General features: G+C 31.7%; 3 protein-coding genes across 3 annotated transcripts in view; 2 read left to right on the top strand and 1 right to left on the bottom strand.

The window, feature by feature from the left end:
• Positions 1-12,194, top strand: part of LOC119605487 (protein gone early) — a 38,290-nt gene that overhangs the window by 20,813 nt on the left and 5,283 nt on the right.
• Positions 1,795-2,848, bottom strand: LOC119605492. The gene is made up of 2 exons (XM_037958637.1): positions 2,214-2,848; positions 1,795-2,123 (listed from the first exon to the last, which is right to left on the bottom strand). Exons 1-2 carry the CDS (start codon positions 2,701-2,703, stop codon positions 1,936-1,938), a joined length of 678 nt encoding a protein of 225 aa, XP_037814565.1. The 5' UTR covers positions 2,704-2,848; the 3' UTR covers positions 1,795-1,935.
• Positions 11,782-12,194, top strand: part of LOC119605491 — a 1,110-nt gene continuing 697 nt past the window's right edge. The window contains exon 1 of the mRNA XM_037958636.1: positions 11,782-12,194. This exon is cut by the window's right edge and continues 229 nt beyond it. Within this exon, the coding sequence (XP_037814564.1) occupies positions 11,895-12,194 (300 nt within the window). The 5' untranslated portion in view covers positions 11,782-11,894.

Genomic DNA, 12,194 nt, shown 5'->3' with positions numbered 1-12,194 from the left:
GATCAGTTATAATCCGTTCGGCTGTAAGTGGCGCTTCATATCTTATATATGTTTCAATGGATGGAATATCTAGCAACGTTTTCAGAGCCTTGGTTGACGTAGTTCGCAGTGGGGTCATGGTGTCATGTAGCATGTACGTTGAACCCCCTGTAGTAGTTTAATACAAGTAAGTACATACTTAACTCTGACTGTCACCGGTATCTTCTTGCCCAGGAAACAGGGTTCAATATACTTAGACATTTTTGTCTTTCTTGTGAAAAAACAGATTTCCGTCTTAGCCGAGTTAACATTGAGGCCTCTTGGTTGAGCATAGCTCAAGGACGTATTCAGGGCCTCTTCAGCTCTTCTACACAAGTAATTTGCATCCTTTCCCCTAAGAATTTGCATCCTTTCCCCTTAGAATTTGCATCCTTTCCCCTTAGAATTTGCATCCTTTCCCCTTAGAAGTATTCTGCATGACAGACAGGTCTAAATCCTTTCTCGGTTAAGGTCCTTAGGAGGCTATAATTCGTGGTTACCCAGATTAAAGGGGACAAAATGCCACCATGTGGTGTACCGCTAAACATCTTTTTCCTGATAGTTGTACCATACATCTTGCAGCCTATCCATCTGTTCCTTAGATGTGCCGGGAAAATACCATCCGGTCCTGCAGCTTTATAGGGTGCAAAACTCTTGATTGCCCTTAACCATGCTAGTTGTAATAAATTTCTCTATGTTAGCCTCCCCTTCCTTCAATATCGGTTCATCTACGATACTCGCCTAAAGCCTCCTGCCCATGTCATCGATCATAGATTCCAATTGGACATGAGTTTTGGATAGGATTCTCTATTGCCTTTCGAGTGATTTTATTATATTCACCAAGTTTACTATGATACTCATCCTAGTATACTGCACTCTGTCCAGTTTCTTATCTATCCTTTTGCGCAGGGTTTCCCTTAGGTTCATCTTTCCTGTGAAAGATATCTAATTTTCCCACGGTCAGTTCAGCATTTTGGCTTCCAAGAAACCCTCACCTATGTTTAAAGGCTGAGGTAGCTTATTGCTTGCGAGCATATGGTACTGGTATTTAGGTCCTGCATCCTAACTGTCTTTGGACAGTTTGTACTCCCTCAGCTTAAGTCACCACTCCTATCTGCACCCGGGGACGCGATAGGTAGGGAAAAACTGTAAAAACCCCGAGAGGGTGATTTATGTAACTATAGAAATTGCCTAGTTCAATTTACATTATTAAAATGATATTTTGAAGCTGCTTATGAGTGTATTAGTGATTTTGCGAAGTGGACCTTCTATGGGTAGGATGGATATGATAGTTGGCCATACTTTAAAGAATAATTTCTGAATACGTTAAACTAACTTGTGCCAAATTCGATTACATTTCTTGCTTAAGTAACATTTGTATAACGGTTTAAACTTTATTTCGGGGTCCAATTGTATGCGGCCAATGCAAAACATATATCTTAAACCCTCAAGCCTTTTCCTTTCGAATCCTGTAATGCTTTTAACAGACAGACAGAGAGATAAACGGATGGACATTGCTAGATTGTCTTAAATTTTAATATACTTTAAATGGGTAAGAACCTCACCTTTCTTGGTATGAAGGTTGTGGTTGTGATATAATGTTCCCAGTGGGTCCCTTTAGGTAAGCAGAACTGGCGCTGTGGGATGAACCAAACGTAATGTTACGGTGCCCAAATTATCTTAAGATTTTAATACAATAGTAGTGATTTTAAACAATTCAAAAATTATACATCAAATTGTAATATTACAAACCACATTTAAATCGTTAAAGTTTAATTTCGTTTAAAACAAATTTTTATTTAAAAATAAACAACAACAAATACTAAAATTCTACAATTACGAAATTCAATTCTTAAATAATAATCAACAAGTGTAATTAAAAAGTTACAATATTACAATATTACTTAACTAAACATCCTATTTGCTAATAGGGGGCAAATATTGGCTGATGGCAGACTTTTCTTGAGAATTTGGTGCAGGGGCGATTTGTTGATAGTTGTAAGAACCTTCAGGAGTAAGACCATCCAAAGCACCAACAACAGAGGTAAGAGGAGCAGTGCCTTCATCAGAAAATTCATTGGTACCTTCCAATTTGGCGTATTCATCTGCAAATAGTAAAAAGAAGCATTAGAAATGAAGCAAATAATTGAGAGTAATAAATAAATGGGACTAATTGCTGCTTTTATTTTACTTACTTTGGATTTCCTTTTGAGCAGCTTCAGCTTCTTCGGGAGTTTTGTATTTGATGAAGAATACCTCAGGTTTGCTGGGTTGAGTAGGAGCTGGAGTAGCAATGTCGCTAGCATCCAAATCGTTGTCTTTTTTGCTCAATACATAGATAACAGTCTTTTCTTCTTGAGGAGCATATTCGGCAGAATATTTGACATTACCAGCGCCAGAGTTAGGAGCCTTAATGAAGACCACACGGTAGTTCTTTTGCGGTTTTCCTAAAACTAAATGCTTGTGTTTAGGTTGGCTGTCATCATCTTCAGGGGCCGAAACCAAATAAAATTGTTTGCGTACTACAGGGGCTGGAGTTGTGGAGGCTGGAGGCAAATATTTATCACCACCATGATGACCGGCACCGAGAGGAGCTGTTTGTTGTGCTTCGTATCCATAACCGAATTGAGGAGCAGCTGATGTTAAAGCCACCAAGCTTAAAGCGATAAAAACTAAACAACGCATTTTGTAATATTTTTTATTTAATTACTAAATCCTTTTTAACGTTTAAATGTCTTATTTACGACTGTATTCTTTGGATATGTATTCTTGAGCTGTTTGTTCTACACTGTATGTTTTGATCTAAACTGATTTTGTATTTATTTGTTTATATGCAAAATAATTTAGATATCTCTAAACTTATTATAATGCAAATCTAGATTGGTCTCAAATCTTATTATAGTTTTTCAGATTAAAGTTTTTATTAATATTTAGTTGACAGTTTTGAGTAGTTTTTTCACTACCTTCTTTGGTGTATCAAATTGAGTAATTTTCAAATCGGCAGCAAAAACAACTACATTTAGCATCTACTCAATAAAAGTGATTTTTGTTTTTTAATATAAAGTTTTTTGTATTACAATAGAGTGTATTATTTAAGTTTAACTAATAAGTTCAATAAATGAAGAAGACAATAAGAAGCATTTAATCATAAATATTATACTATTATTAATGTTATCGTTGTAATCAATAATAAACCATCTTTGCATATTAATTTTATGTTTTTTTTTAAACTTTGTCGCTTTAAATAATAGAAAAAATACCGCAGACAGTCGGTCGGCATTAAAATGTAAATCTCAGGAATGGAATATGTATATTTTTGGGTTTTTGTTATTTTTGCAATAAATTTCTTTTATTTTTGTCAGTTTGTTATTGTTTTTTTGAAATGATTGGTCATTAGCGCAGCGTGACACTTTTGTTTTGAAGCATTTAACTGTCAAATGTTGTATTTAATCGGTTATGATTTATTCGAATAATCGTTGAATTTCATTAAGATATTATTTAGCAGCAATAGGAGAATAATAAATAATGGACTTAAATACATTTTTTTAATTCAAATGGATTTCCGAGACTTTTTTATGTGCTCTGCATATCCTTTATTATAATATCATAAAATAATAATTCAAGGTTTGAAGATCTTAATGATAAATCGAATAACGATTATCAAAAATAAAATCACCTTTAGAAATCTATCTGAATAAAAAAATTATGATATTTTGGCGTCACCCACGCCATTAAATGATTTTAATAGTTTTTGTCTATTGAAAAAAATCAAATAAAACTATTGTGTGATTTTGTTTTAAATTTGTTTTTTATAATACCTTTTTGGTTGTTTAATAACGATTAATTTTAATTAGGTTAATAATCTCAAAATTTCCCATAACAACCTTCAAAATTTTAAAATCATTCTAAATTAATCGATGATGATGATGATTTCAAAGATATCAATGTTAAAATATGGTTAAAAAATAACAATATTTTTGTTTATCCTAATAAGTACTTTTAAAACAAAAGACTTAGAAAACGAACTTTAATTTTCAATGCAAGTCGCAACAAATCCAAATCATATGAAATTTTCAATGTTTTTACTTTCAATGACAAAAAAGACAAATTACATTTCAAATATTCGAAATAAATTCGAAAATTCGATTTAAAAATTTGGAAAAAAATTTACAGAACTTCAAGAAAGGACCTTTTTATCCTTTGATTCAAATATTGATGGAAAAAAAACATTTTGAGAAATGGTGTATTTGAATGAACTAAATTTAAATTTTTGGTGGGAACAACTTCCATTTTGGGGCCACATATATTCTGGATCCATATTAGGCTCTAAGACGATAAGCTTTGTCCGTGTGTAAAACACAATAAGGCCTAAATGGACATTTTTCAGAAGTATCAACAATATCGGATTATATTTGTCTCTAGTCCTCATGTTCCCCTTCGACTTAAGCAAGTCGTATAAGAACGAAAATATCTCTCTAATTGGCTTCACGCTCATATAGTTCATCTTAGGATCGGCTTATTAAAAGATGATTAAAAGATGAAGAAGATAAAATTCCACAAAAACAATTCTAAAAAATAAATCACTCTATCAAATTCCTTACATCTCGGTCCATTAGGCCCCTCATTAAAAACCAAAAAAACATCCCGATCAGTTTTAATATCGATATATGTATGATAATAGAATTAACATTAATCTTATGTCATTACACTGTGCTACTAAATTACGAAAGGATTAATCCATGTCCATGTATTTAGGACCGCATTTCAAATCTCACTTTAAAACATATATATTGATGGTGGGTAATATACTTGTATGTATATTTCTTATAAGTTTTAAGAATAACTGTGAAAGAAATAATCTTAAGAGTAAGAAAAATGCTGAAAATAAAAGCAAATTAATTTTATTTCCAACGAAATAAAACTTTATGATCAATTCCTTATTTTGATATTCAAAATTCAATTTTTTCAAAGAATTGTCTTCAAATAAATTTAGATTTTTACCTTGAAAACGTGAAAAAGAAAAACATTAAAAATGTTTAAATGTCTAAATATAATTATAGTTTATTGACCATTAAGATTTAAAAAAGGGATGCATTTTTTTGAATCTATAAAGGAATTCACACACATATTTTGTATTATAATTTAAACAAATGTTTAATCCAACTTCCTGAATATTTCTAATACAAAATCATAACTTATTTATAATAAATTAATTTGCAAAGACGATACTGATATATATTTGTTTAAAGAACTGCTTTCAAATAAGAATAAACGTTAAAATTTGTATACATATGTAAACTAATTATAACTAACAATGGCTTACGATCAAATTTGTCATGGAAAATAAGCCTATTAAAGCATTGTTAACTTTAACAATGAATCTGTTTGTTTCGTTCGTCACTCTATTTTGGAACTAAGTTGATAATAGCCAAATAAAAACTATTCATACATACATATGTATATGAAAGTTCCGTTTTACCAATTACCTTAATATGGTGTGGACTTCTAGAATTTACATATTTACTATTAAATCCGTTCTTATAAAACAACATTTGTTTGCCACAAACAAATCTTAAAAAATAAGATAAATTAATTTAACATTGAACTTGAATTTCAAAATATCATTAAAAACAGCCTTGTAAGTTTCTATAAAAAAATCTAAATCTAATCTAAAAGTTTATAAATATTTGCATCAAATTTTAAGAATATATACCAATTTGAGTGTTTTATAAAAATATTTTTTTTAGCTGATCATCAAAATATCAACACGTTGAGACGAATAAATTTGCATGATAATGTTCAATTTATGTTTGAGACTCTCAAACGAGCTGGATAAAAATCTTATAGTGAAATAAAAATGTATAGAGACTTTATCACTTTGTAAGCAAATTTGGACATTTGAAACAAATTGGTGTTAGAAAAAACAAATAAATTTATGAATTTTTTATTAAAAACGAATTAAAATATGGAAGAATGCAGGCAGGCAATTGTTTTATATTTCTTTATTTGAATATTTGTTTATAATTAAAACTTGGGTGGTCTTTTTGTAAAAGATTCAAAAGTTTTTATTTGTATGAGTATTGCAACTCTAACACACTTTATATGTATTTCAATTTACAATTTTTTATTGTTTAAATCCAAAGATAAATATAATCATAAAAAGTATTAATGACTTTCCAATCATCACCTGTTGATTAATGTCAACCACTCATACACACCCAATATCGTTACTCAAATTGTCATTAATCTTAAAATCTTGGAAATATTTACAATAAAATGTTGAAGAATAAAAATCAACTAGGTAACAAAGAATTAAATTATAATAATAAAATAACTAAACAATATTATGAACTAAAGGCCATTTTCCTATACGAAGTTCGTGTTAAGTCGTTCGTTGTCTATCTGTCGTCCATGTGGTTTAAATCAATGATATTCAAAGCTTAAAACATCATCAACATTTTATGTCATCTTTAGTGGTTTATTATAATCTAATCAAGATCACTCACCTATAGGCCTCTTATTTGTTTTTATTACTATTATTATAATTGTTTTTGTTGGTTTATATATAGTATGTGTGTGTATATTTTATGTTGACAATTTATAACTGTCAAAATTAACAAATTATAGCGATTTTTTTGTTGTAGAAAATTCAAATTTCTGTATACATTAAGTTTTAAAGAGAAGTAAAAAAAAATATATAAAAAAAATTTATTGTCAACTTTATGGCTTTTGACAGAATTTTGAAAAAATATGCTTAAATCTAACTTTAAACTTGTTTCGGGCGAAATCGAATTTGATATTGTCACTTGGATTACGAGTGTATTAGAGGATTTTGAACTCGAATGTGTAAATAATGTTTATGTTATTCGTTTAAACACATTATGCACCTAATTTAAATGTTTCTCTAATTGACAATAAAAATTGGCGCCATTTATGTGGTGTTATTTTACTTGGCCAGTATTCTTACATAAATTAATTCATTTGACTTTTCTAAATTATTAACTTCGATAGGCTGTATTTTATCTAACTGTTGGTGTGTGTGTGGCATTTAGTAGTTCTTGAATAGCTTGATCGCCGTGTACAGTTACTAGAGATATTTGGTAGACAAGTTTTTGTTAGTGTCGAGTGTTTTATTGTGGGATTGTTTTTAACCTTGTTTCTTTTTATAGATTAAATTGATTTAAATATTGTCTTTGTTGATATTTTTATTTAATAAAAAAAACACAATAAATACTTTGATTTATTAGAATATGTACTTGTATCGAAAACAAATAAGAATCCAAATATGTCCAATATGTATATTATATTTAGCCACAATGTGGCAGTTGGTACATTCTAATAAGTATTATTTAATCACATGTGTTTATAGTTAGTTGAATTAATTAATGCCATATAAAGTCTGGTTCACATATAATTCGTACACAATAGTATTTACATAACAGAGCTACTATCGGAGATTCACATATCTTTATACATGTAAAACTAGAGACTGATGAAAACTACGTTTTCAGTTTTCCATATCGGGTCATATTTCCTTTTAGATGAGCTAATGTTTCAAAGTATATGCGATATTAAAAAAATTAAATAATATACATAAATATTGAAAATATATATTTATGATAAAAGCGGGAAGAATACCCTTAAAAATGTCTATCCTTCAATATATCTGTGGCATAAAGGCAAAAGTACATAATTTGTCTTTTGTAATTTTCAGGAGAACGTTTTAAAATTTAAATTCCAATACAAAAGCAATCTGAAGAATTTTAGATAGCTAAATTAAAATTGGAATTAAAAATAAATGATTTAAAAGTCACCGAAAACATCATGTGCGATAAGCTAGATATTGAGGGTCAAAGGTTACGAAAATCAGTTTTTAGCGAATATCTTACTTGTTATGCATCGTACGCCTTGATGTAATTATATTTGATATAGAGAATTGAATTTTCCACATTTTGTTGGAGATAACAAATTTGTCTTAATTATTACGTTATTCATAAGCTGTTACTATATGCTTATACATTGTAATACGTTTTATCTCAGAATGGCTTTATGATCCATAGTGCAATGTCTGTCTATCCACAATTTCACATGGTATCACAGGTCATATTTTTGATTAGAATTCGAAAAAATTTATCGTCACAATTCAAATATTTTTCCCACCAAATTTTATGAAAATCAGACTTTATCGGAAATTTCAGATAGACGGACATTGCACTATGGGCCAGAGAGCGAAGCTGTGATAACAAATGTAACAGAAATTAGCTAATACAGGGCAGAACACTTGCGACATAATCTGTATCGACAAAACAGAGATTTTCTAAAAGAGGGGTTATATGGGGGCAGGGGGTTAATATAGGCCTATTCTTTAAATTTTGGTAACATTAAAGTTATTTATTTAAAATTTTATTGTGATATTAGCGTTTATAAGTTAATTTTGACCTTAAAGGGTCAAATAAATCCCGATCATTACGAAAATTGGCAGTACCATTTGGACTTACATAAAATTAAGTTTTGGTGATTTTTGGAGAGATACAATAACATTTAATATATTTATGAACTCAAAAGCGCTATTCGGGGATACGGTTGTATGGGGGCTATTCGAATTAATGAACCGATTTTAACCATTTTCAATAGACTTCGTCCTTGGGTAAAAAGAAGATCATCTTCAAAATTTAATCAAATTATCTTCAAAATTGCGACCTGTAGCGTGCGCACAAGGTTTACATGGACACACAGACGGACGGACAGATCTACTATAGTGGTGTAGGGTATAATAATGCACTATAGCTCGAAAACAACTATTGATATGCACATATATCTTCAACTAAAGTGTAGGGAATTTAATTTATAATAGCATCAAAACGCATACCACGTATAATAAGTAAGATATTCTTAAAAAATTGATTTTTGTGGCTTTTGACCGCCAATATCCCATTTGGCGCACACGATATTTATGGTGACATAATACCTTATTATTAATAATGGTAATGGTAAGGTAGGCTATGTACAAATTTTCATTTAGCTATCTAAAATTCCGCAGCAAAAACCTTATTTTACTGGGCTATAGTGAAACCCCATTAAAAATTCCGATATTTTCATGAAATATTTAATCAATATTAAAGATTTAATCACATTGAACTTAGGTAATAAAGCTACCTTCGTCAATAGAATCAGAGAAAAAGGATTGGAATCTAAAACTAATTGGGCAATGTTCGGGATCTTACTAAAGAACAATTTAGAACAGGACACTTTTTAATATCGAAATAAAGAGGATATAGACGCCAAAGTAGAAACGTTCACGAGTGGCCTGGTTGACTATGTGGACCTGTGGTTCAATATTGAAGAACCAAAAACATAAATTTACCGCCGTTTACTTAATGCTTCCAGGCAGAAGTCCGATCAATAACGGAATGCGTAAATTGGACTAGAATAAATATTGCGCAAACAGGTCTTAACATACATATTTACCAACAGCCATTAGGGCGACGATAAACTTAAATCTAAGACCGTGTTGGATTGCAAGTAAGTATTCTCCCAGAGGTAAGGTTTACGTCATTGGTACTCCCGGGGATGTTTCCTTGATGAAATACCCCTTTTTGGTGTTACCAGTACCTCTAATCTTCCGGGACTATAAACTGGTGATGATCAAATATATCCTCGGGCTTTCCTTGGAATGAAATGGGTCGAACTAGAGCACCACATAATCTGGTACTACGGGTGGCCAGTTGGCCGCAGGACTTTGTCCTGGTAAGTCGGGATCAAATCGGCGAGAAGGAGTGCTTAGTTAAAGGATTGATACACGGTGAAATATAAATTTTTGGAATAAATTTAATAGTTTCTAGGAGCGGTACAAACCAAAGAGCAAGTCTGTGGATTAATAAAATGGATTTCAGCTTGTATCTGATGGATGACAGGGATTCTGAGTTGTATTTTTGGAGTTGTCTGAATGAAGGATGGAACGACGGTTAAAGTGGCGGTGGAGTTGGTTGATACGTTGGCGGAATTGTTAATACCTTAATATTTAATTTATCTAACGTATCACGGTAGATCCTTGTGGCCACTGAAATAAGTTTTGTCAATTGTTGTCCCTAGGTGCTGTTGCCGAAAAAACAGAGCCATCTCAGTAGTGTGGTTGGGCGACATTAAGAGGTCAAGTAATGGATTGGGGTGAGTCTTTTGATGATATGAATGCTTGTAATGACACAACATTCCTCATAGCAACAATAGGGTGTTTTCACCTGATGTTGGGTCCGCCCCTTCTATCGGCTCAAACCAGTGATTGCATTTTCCTTTGTGGGCGTTTGATTGGGCTTGACACATGATACCGGTTATTCCTAATCGGGGTTACTATGGCAAGAGATTGGATAGCTCGAGTACTTGAGCAAAGTGCTTGTACACGGGGCGGTACAAAGGGTTGAAAAAACTACCGTAAAATAAGGCCAACATGACAGGTGATCACGTAAAGCCCTTCGACATTCATCTTATGGGTCGGCAACGAATATAATAGCTTTAAAGGGAAGGGATCTAGAGGTAATTAACGTGACGAACGCTATATCATTTGACGCATATGGGTAAGTTAAACCCATAACTCCTCTTGGTGCAATGTATTCTGAGTGGACACACAGGATTACGGGCACAGCTTTACAAAAATGGACATGCGGTTTCAGAGGAATGTAGAGAGCAAAGTGAAACTCTGGAGCACTTGTTTGCTATTGTTAGGCTTTCGCCGAAATTAGATCCAAATATCTTGGGAGTTATATGATTCCAGATATAACATCATCCCTCGTAATTCTTATTAATTACATTCAGGAAACTGAGTCTCTGAACATCGGACGATAATACATTCAGCAAGGTTTTTGTTTTTACCAACAAACATTTTCCATGAAAAGAAGCTCACAACAGGCCCGACAGTGGCCTAAATATATTTCTTCTGATTTTATTTGATTTAGTTACATCCTCCTATCATCCTAACCTTACCATATATTTATAAATATAAGTAAATACTAAAGTCTCTAAATCAAGGTGTAAAAATCCAAAAATAGATTCTTTGATCACGATCTAACATATCGCCGCATAAAGCCGCCAATAGTTTTTAATCTAAACGATTTATTATTATCTTAATTAGAGAAAAAAATTTAGAAAATTTAAAATTTTTGTTGTTTTAATTTAAAACAAAAGCTGAGTCATTATAATATCAATAAGTTTAAATTCTTAAAATATTGAAAATAATTATAAAAACATTTAAAGCGGCTGTATAGAGAGAAATAAATAAATTTAAATAATTTATGGGTCAACATTTCGGTCAATTCGTATACATATCAAATAACTGCGAATAAACACAAAAACAATAACATACCACCGAAGATGAAACGATGATGCTGGTGGTTTGGCGAAGACCCCTAAATACGTGGACAACTAACTCCAAACCAACTGTTTGTGCTTGTAATTGTTGTTGTTTTTTGTTTGTTTGGTCAAATATTTTTGTCAACTAAAAGTTGGCAATAGCAACAACAACAACAACAACAGCTACGAGTAGAAGGTGTAAATATGGTGATCGTTACTCTTAAAGAGTAGGCTTAACTAAACTTGGTGTTGTCTCAAAGAAGTTAGACAAAAACAAAACGAAAAAGACTAAAATCTGCATATTTAAAAATATTAACTAAAATGAAAAAAGACAAGTTTATAATGTTTGTTTTTAATTCGTGATCTTTGAAAATCACTTAATTTTTGTATAAAAGTTAAGAGATCATTAAGAATGAGTATACAGTGCAGTGTTACAATTTAAGCAAGAAACAAGTCAAATAATCGAAGAAGAACGAACTATTTTCAAAACAATTTACAATAAAAATTCATTAAACGAAAAATCCTTAATCAAAATGCGCGTATTCGTTGTACTATCAGCTTTGTTGGCTGTCGCTTGTGCCGCTCCTCAATATGGTTATAAACAACCTGAACACTTAGGTTCTGGACCATCTGGTGCCTTTAGTGGATTATCTCCAGCTAGTTTGCAACCCTCAACACTTGGACATGGTGGTGACAAGTATTTGCCTCCTGCACCTACCAGTGCTGCTCCAATTGTACGCAAACAATTCTATGTTGTCTCAGCCCCCGAAGATGATGATAATCAACCAAAGAATAAGCACTTGGTTTTGGGTCGTCCACAAAAGAACTACCGT

Source organism: Lucilia sericata, unplaced genomic scaffold, assembly GCF_015586225.1.
Source record: "Lucilia sericata isolate MDLA Ls3-8-SP2 unplaced genomic scaffold, ASM1558622v1 Contig000490F_arrow, whole genome shotgun sequence".
NCBI classification, from domain to species: Eukaryota; Metazoa; Arthropoda; class Insecta; order Diptera; family Calliphoridae; genus Lucilia; species Lucilia sericata.
The sequence above is the reverse complement of the archived record's forward strand: the minus strand, read 5'-3'. Positions and strand labels throughout refer to the sequence as shown.

Bases quoted from the DNA above. Each gene is read 5' to 3' on its own strand.
- LOC119605492 (XM_037958637.1), bottom strand. From the start codon at position 2,703: ATGCGTTGTTTAGTTTTTATCGCTTTAAGCTTGGTGGCTTTAACATCA. The intron at 2,124-2,213 runs GTAAGTAAAATA...TACTATTTGCAG, and splicing joins TGCTCAAAAGGAAATCCAAA to ATGAATACGCCAAATTGGAA.